This window comes from Spea bombifrons, chromosome 13 (genome assembly GCF_027358695.1).
Source record: "Spea bombifrons isolate aSpeBom1 chromosome 13, aSpeBom1.2.pri, whole genome shotgun sequence".
In the NCBI taxonomy this organism is placed as follows: Eukaryota; Metazoa; Chordata; class Amphibia; order Anura; family Pelobatidae; genus Spea; species Spea bombifrons.
Genome location: NC_071099.1, coordinates 12,509,520 through 12,516,746, shown reverse-complemented (window position 1 = coordinate 12,516,746; position 7,227 = coordinate 12,509,520). Strand labels below are relative to the sequence as shown.

The 7,227-nt window shown below is 35.3% G+C and overlaps 1 protein-coding gene across 1 annotated transcript; it reads right to left on the bottom strand.

The window, feature by feature from the left end:
- Positions 1-5,011: 5,011 nt before the first annotated feature.
- Positions 5,012-6,913, bottom strand: KCNB1 (potassium voltage-gated channel subfamily B member 1). The gene has a single exon (XM_053452748.1). It carries the CDS (start codon positions 6,911-6,913, stop codon positions 5,012-5,014), a length of 1,902 nt encoding a protein of 633 aa, XP_053308723.1.
- Positions 6,914-7,227: the final 314 nt, after the last annotated feature.

Genomic DNA, 7,227 nt, shown 5'->3' with positions numbered 1-7,227 from the left:
AAAAACAAAATGGCCGTCTATGGAATGTCGCAATACCTATAAATTCTAGTTTATAAAAAAAACAAAGTGTTTGGTTATTATAAGCAGGAATAAATGTATTTGTAACACTATGTGGAGCACTATTACTAAATTGAGGCATAAATATATGTCTCTGTGGAATAATTACACATCTTTAACCCACCTTGTTCGAATCAATTCAGGTTCCATCATTTGTGATCTCCTAATTTACCATATATTAGGAATACGTGACTCATGTGTGAGATGCATTTGATTTTTGTATTTCTGATCTCCAGAGTATTGTAACCGTGGGATTCCATTCTAATTGATTTCAACAAGATTACTCATGTGAGCACAGATGTCACCCATCACTTCTGTCAACATCAATGGTAAAGGAGATTTTATGAGCTATTCTTCCCTGCTAATTTCATTTTAAGAGCAGTCGTGTAGGAAATGTTTTAATGGAAACTCATAACTAGAAGACTAGGCCCCCATAAACATGACCACAAATGCATTTAAACATTTTACTTGAAGAGGTTAATTCACTAATAGTAAAGCCAATTCAGTTGGAAATCCAGTTGAGTTTCCGAGGCCAGCTCAACCAAACTGGCATCAATGGCGCAACTTATCTGTTCGATAAAGTAAACTGAACTGCCAACACTACAGTCGTAACGTGAATGTAACAAGTTGAGTTGGACTGTCGACTTGTATTAAGTTGTTCAGTTGGGTTGACAAAAGGCTTCAACTTGACTAAATCCACTTGACCCCTCAGGAGGATATAATTCAACTATGAAATGGTAAAACTCAATGAACCAAACAGACTGAAAAAAAGCTGTCGACTTCACCAGCCAACTTCACTACTACCCAACTCCAACTCAACTGCTGTTGAGTGCGTCATGAAAAGACTGGATTGGTGGCACTCAATGTTTTATGAGTAGGTGAATTACTGTTCATGTTTGACCAGTGAAAACACCGATTTATGTCAACTTCTTCCCAGCACTTTCTTAATTTCATTGGGTGACGATTTATTCCCGTGGATTGGCATGAGCAGGTCAAGCTCTTTATGTCAGTAGGGAGATTGTAATTGTTATTTCATTGGTTATCCAATATCGCCTCTCAACTGACAACATCCATAAAACCCTACTGGTGACTATCCTAAATAAATACTCTCGAATCAATGATTATATCAAAAACCCCTTACCCCATGACTGGAGACAAAATGGATAATAGATATGGTGGAGCGATTGCGTGAAAACCATTCCTGTGCATATATTGTTTTATTTTTAAGCAAATAAATAACTCTTCTATAACAGACCAAAACATTTAGAGATTATGTGCCTCTCAGTATTTGTAGAATATTTGAATCGGGGAATAAATTGTATAATGTTTGCTATGCATTTTACGCATTCAGTTTTCTTTCTTGGGCTATATACTTGCGAACAAATACGTGGGGAGATTGTGACATTTTCAGTCTGAATTTGAGAGGATTTTTTGTACACAGTACAGATAACATACCTCATGAGTAAATGGCAATACTACGCTAGTGCTTTAAACAGGCCAAAAAAAAATTAATTACATTGAGAAAAAAAATGGAAAAAACACAAATAGTGCTTTAAACGGGCCAAAAAAAAATTAAAAATTAAATTGAGAAAAAAAAATGGAAAAACCACAAATGGTGCTAGTGCTTTAAATGGGACAAAAGGGGGGGGGAAACCAATTTCAATTGTGTTTAAAAAATCCAAATGGTTTATTCTAGCTAGTCAATTATGCCAATACCTTTTACTGGTGGTAATTATTTTATATAAAGGGAGAGATTATTTTGCTCAATTTAATGAAACCAGATCAGAATGCGAGCTGATCATGCATATATTTGGTTTTTTAAAAATCCTTATTAGTTTTTAGAGAAAAAAATAGTGGGTATTTTCCACGTTTTCCATGTTTTCAAGTGTTGGGTTTGAAAAGTGACGTCAGCTGTTAACAACACACCAATAAATAACTTTAACGAAAAACATAAATATAACAGATATTGCATATATATTTATAGATTTTAACAGTCCAAAAAAGTCATGTAAATGGACTTAAAATGATTTCGTGAGCTCAGTAAGTCCCATTTTATTGGCTACCACAGTTTTCCTAACCATTGACTTTTATTATTTCTTAATGTAACACGAACAGAGAAAGTCAAACCTTCGATTTGCATCCCTCCGGTTTCCAGGTACGCGGCCAGTCCATTTAGGTCTATATTACATATTCTTTTGGACCGCGTAATGCGGCCCTCAAAATGAAAGTCCAATAAAGAAAAGAAAAAAAACTAAAGAATCTATTGTTTCAGATACGAAAAAAAAATTAGAATGTTCCACTTATTGGTATAAAATTTGTAATTCTACAGCAGATGATGGTTCAATGATACATTGTCTACGAACACGTTGCATTTTACTCTGGCTTTAGTGCCGAACCTGAAATTCATCGTCCATGATGTGTAACGACAGTTTATTACAAGATTTACAATGACATCATACTTACAATCTCTTACTCGGTTAAGTGACGACACACCACGAAAAACGTGTTGCCCACCTGATATCAATGGGAAATACTTTTTTTTTTTCCACAACCAATCACATAAAATGTCCCCCCCCAACATAATGAAGTCATGATAGAAGAGACACCAGGCTTCAGTGTACAAGGAGAGTTGCACCAATTGAGTGTAGACTATGTCAAATATTATCAAGTTAATTGATGATTCTTGGAGTCAACACTTGGTTCTCGATGTGGGCGACCATTTGTGACCTGATATTTAAGGAGAAATTATCACATGAGCATGTCAGAAAAAAGGGAAAAATGGGAAAAAAATAAAACAATGCATATTTTAAATCACCATATGTAAGATATGTCCATTTATTTCATTCACTACGTCATTTGATAATTTCTCTTTAAACCAGAGTTTATTTTAACAAACAACAAACAATAATTACACAGAATAAAGCAAACAGAGACAACATATGACAAAAACTAGTTCTTGTAAGAACTTGGGAATGTGTACCAGGAATGCATTTATTAAAAATAAATATTTTTTTTTATATATATATATATATATATATATATATATATATATATATATATAATTTGAATTAGTTTTAATATTGGATAATTTTTAATAAATATTTTTTTTGCATTTGACTTTACAATAACCATCTCACCATTTGTTGTTATAAATATTAAGGACTAATTATATATTATATATATATATATAAATAATTTTTTTTTTTAAGAGTCTTTAGTTTTGTTTTTTTACAGAATTGGCAAAGTGAATTAACGATATCTCTCTCAGTAAGCACATACTTTGCTTTGGTATCAAAAAGTGTTTGGCTGGAATGCTTTGTTGGTTTGCATTGAATATATAATGAAAACAATAAAATTAAAAAGTATAATTTAATTTATGGCTTAAGTGCTGGCCCATTCCACGCAGGCCGATAGATTTCTTAATACATTCTTAGATTTATAATTAATTTCAAAATCTGGAAAGTGTTCATTGGAATAATATTCCGGATTAAATCCAACCCCATAAATTAAATATGTTTTTCTTATTCAACATGATAGAATTTTTTTTTTCATATGCATTTATTTTCGTCATGCATTTGAACAGATTTATGGAATTTTCTGAATTTTAATTTTTTTTTTTTTTATTTTAGAGCATTTGGCTATAACCAACTGATTTTCTGCCGAAGGCGCCAAGTAGACACGTCTTAATAGGTTATTCGAGCGCTCCATTTTTCCCCTAATGTTATTTAAATTATCCCTGAAAAAATAAGTAGTGCGTTAAAGAAGTATAATTGCTCAAAAGGGAAATATAAGTTCCTGTGGATCGTAATGTTTCAGAATTAATAATTCAGTTGCGCGTAAAAATCCGTATCTTAGTTTGTGAGGCTCCCACCAACAATTGCATTTATTTCTTAACAGTGCAAAGGCTCGAGTGTAAACTTCTTTTCATACATTACTATCTTACAAAGTAAATTCTAAATGTACCAAGATTCCGCTGAGACCAAACCTTTTCCCAGTAATGCTTTCTAAAGGAAGAAAGAAAAAAAAAAAGAAAAAAAAAAAAAGAAAAAGAAATTGCATTTACAGGCACAAATTAAGGTAGTGAGTACTTTAAAGTGCAATGATCTTTATAAACAGCTTCCTTATAGTGGTTGTGCAAAATGTTAAGTGTCTTTTATGTATCATAGAAAAAAAAAAAATATTGCGAAAAGCAAATTATTCAAAATGCTTCCGCCAACCCCCTCAAAAAAATATATGTTTTCGTCTATTAAATATATTTTCTAAAATCTTTAAATTCCTTTGTGTGATATTATTTTTTTTTTATAGATAAAATATTTAATGCCCTGATTTTTACGCTATTATATCCTTCCGATTCTTTGATGCCACTCTGTCTGGTGTAAAAATAAATCAACTGGTGCAACTCGCCTTGACTGTGCTCCCGCTACTAACCTTACGTTATACACCGACAAAAAAAGAAAATGTTTGAGAAACACCATAAATTTCCCAGATTTCGTTCGCTTTCAACCGCAGTAAAACGGCGCGGAGTTTGTTACACATTTAGAATCCCAGCATTGCATTAAAATAAAAATTCCTCGGTTGTTTTTTTTTTATTTTTCCTTACTTTCACCGTTATGTTAAATGTAGTTTAAAATTCTGTATACAATTAAATAATATAAAAAAGCAGGTTTGTGTTAATTAGGGGCATATTTGGTCACAATGGCTTTCAAGAAAGGTTTTCTTTAAAGGAGATCAAATATTAGCAAATATTCCTATCCGAGTTGTGACGTCTTTAGCGTGGTTTAGGAAACATCTTTGAGTTTGTTTCGAGAGGAACATTGCGTTGTTTCCTCTTTCTGCCTTCCCTCCGACTAAAGGGAACGGACGCTAGCTTCGGTCCTCATCCATGCCATGCAGAAGCTCAGTGTGCGCGAATGAACATTCCTCATTCTTTTGTTGTCTTTTTTTTAATCGTACGTCAAATACTGGGGTCGTATGTATTTGAATGTCCTCTCCCTCCCGGTAGCACGTGAACCTCAGGTGAGATGTGATTTTCTACCTTGACAGTTTCCAGGTTTCCCTGACTTTTTCCAGTAATACCTTCTGCGGAGTAAATGCAGTTTTGACCAAAGAACTTCGAAGAAGTTGATAAAGCAATACTTTCCAGGTGATTCTTTTCCGTTCTGTGGACGGCATCTCTTTGCTTTCTATGACCACTGTTGGCGATGTTGTATTTTGGGCTCAGGCTGCCCAGCAATTCTTTGGAAGGACAGGATTCCAAACCATCAAGTAGCTGACCCTCATCGTCTGTGTCTGCGTCAATGTATTTATTTACATTAGCATCGTGAAAAGTGAAAGCTATTGCCATGTGTTTTTCCGGAGACTTGGAGGGTGTTCGAGCGCTGGCTGTCGTGTACAATGAAGTTTCCGGACTTCTTATTGACTGGTCAGAATAAAAAGAACTGTCAAGCTTAGAGTGAACGTCTCTGCGTCCTGAAGGACTCAGTACGTTGGTGGTGGGTAGGACGTTACCACCATCGCCTTCCATAAAGTTGACTTTTAGGGACCTTAACATCAAAGGGTTTTTGACCTTCACTAAGCTTTTTGGACTTTCTAAAATAAATGTAGAACGGCGACTTCCATCAGCTTTGGGGTAAATTTCAGTAAAGCTCTCTCCACTAACATCCAAGGACAGCGGCCTATCTCGACCATCTCTAGGATCACGAGAAGGATCCTTCCCGGCATATTTATTAGTTTTATATGGAAGAATTGCAAATGGACTGTGTGAAGACCTTACAGATTCTGGAAATTCAGCCGTACAGCTAATGAAACTGTCTATGCTGGACATGCTCCTCATGTCAATGATGCCCTCCTTGTGAGTTGCTAACAGTGGGATCGTAGGCCCAGGAATTGTCTCCATTTCAAGTTCCTCTGGTGGTTTACCAGACGGATTGGACTCTTTTGAAGTAAGTATAGGCTGTGATTGTGTTTTTGCCATTTTGTTATACATATCCTCTAACTGCTGAACGTTAAGGTTTTGTGGACTAGAGCAAGACCTAGTCTTCTCAGGAGATCCCTGTTCTTTTCCATCAAAAGATTTATTGGAGCTGGTTTCCGACAGGGTCCTCTTGGTCCATTTCCATTTGCTTGGAGATAAATGATTATCCTGAACCTTATCTTTTTTCCCTGGAACGTCATCAGTCTTCTCAACAACTACATCCATGAGTTCTATACTACGAGCAAAGGCATCTTTCATGTTCATGGAGACAATGCTCCCATTTCTTTTCGCCCTTTCGAGTGCTTCTCTTCGTTTGATGGCTTTCTCCTGCCGTTTTTGTTCCTTGTAGAACTCTGAGAAATTATTTACTATAATTGGAATGGGAAGAGCTATCACCAACACTCCAGCGATACAACACAAACCGCCTACTATCTTCCCAAGAAGCGTTCTTGGGTAGATGTCTCCATAGCCAACTGTTGTCATTGTTATGGTAGCCCACCAAAAGGACGCTGGAATGCTTTTGAATTTTGTATCAATCTCATCCTTTTCTGCAAAAAAGACCAAGCTTGAAAAGATCATAATACCCATAGCCAAGAATAGAATGAGAAGTCCAAGTTCATTATAGCTCCTCCTCAACGTGAAACCTAAGGACTGCAGGCCCGTCGAGTGTCTCGCCAGCTTTAGAATTCTGAGAATCCTCATGATACGGAAAATCTGTACCACTCGCCGAACATTCTGGAACTGAAGTACACTTTTATTGGATTCTGTGAGGAATATCGTGACATAGTATGGTAAGATGGCTAGCAAGTCAATGACATTAAGTGGTCCCTTAAAAAATTTCCATTTATTGGGCGATGATAGAAATCTCAGGAGGTATTCCATTGTAAACCACGCAATACAGACCGCTTCTACGTGCGCAAGCTGAGGGTTGTCCGTCGTTTGCCCAAATTCATCTATACCTTGTAGTTCTGGAAGTGTATTTAGTGACAAGGCAATCGTAGACAACACAATAAACAGGATGGAAATTATTGCCAAAATCTGGAAAAAAAAAAAAAGAAAAAAAACAAGTTTTAATATTTTCTTCCTCTACAAATTAATATAATTTGAATACAATTTATAGTATAGTATAGTAAAAATATCTACTTTTGCAGGAAGCTAAAAATGTTAAAATCTATAAGATATAAAGAAAGTATTTA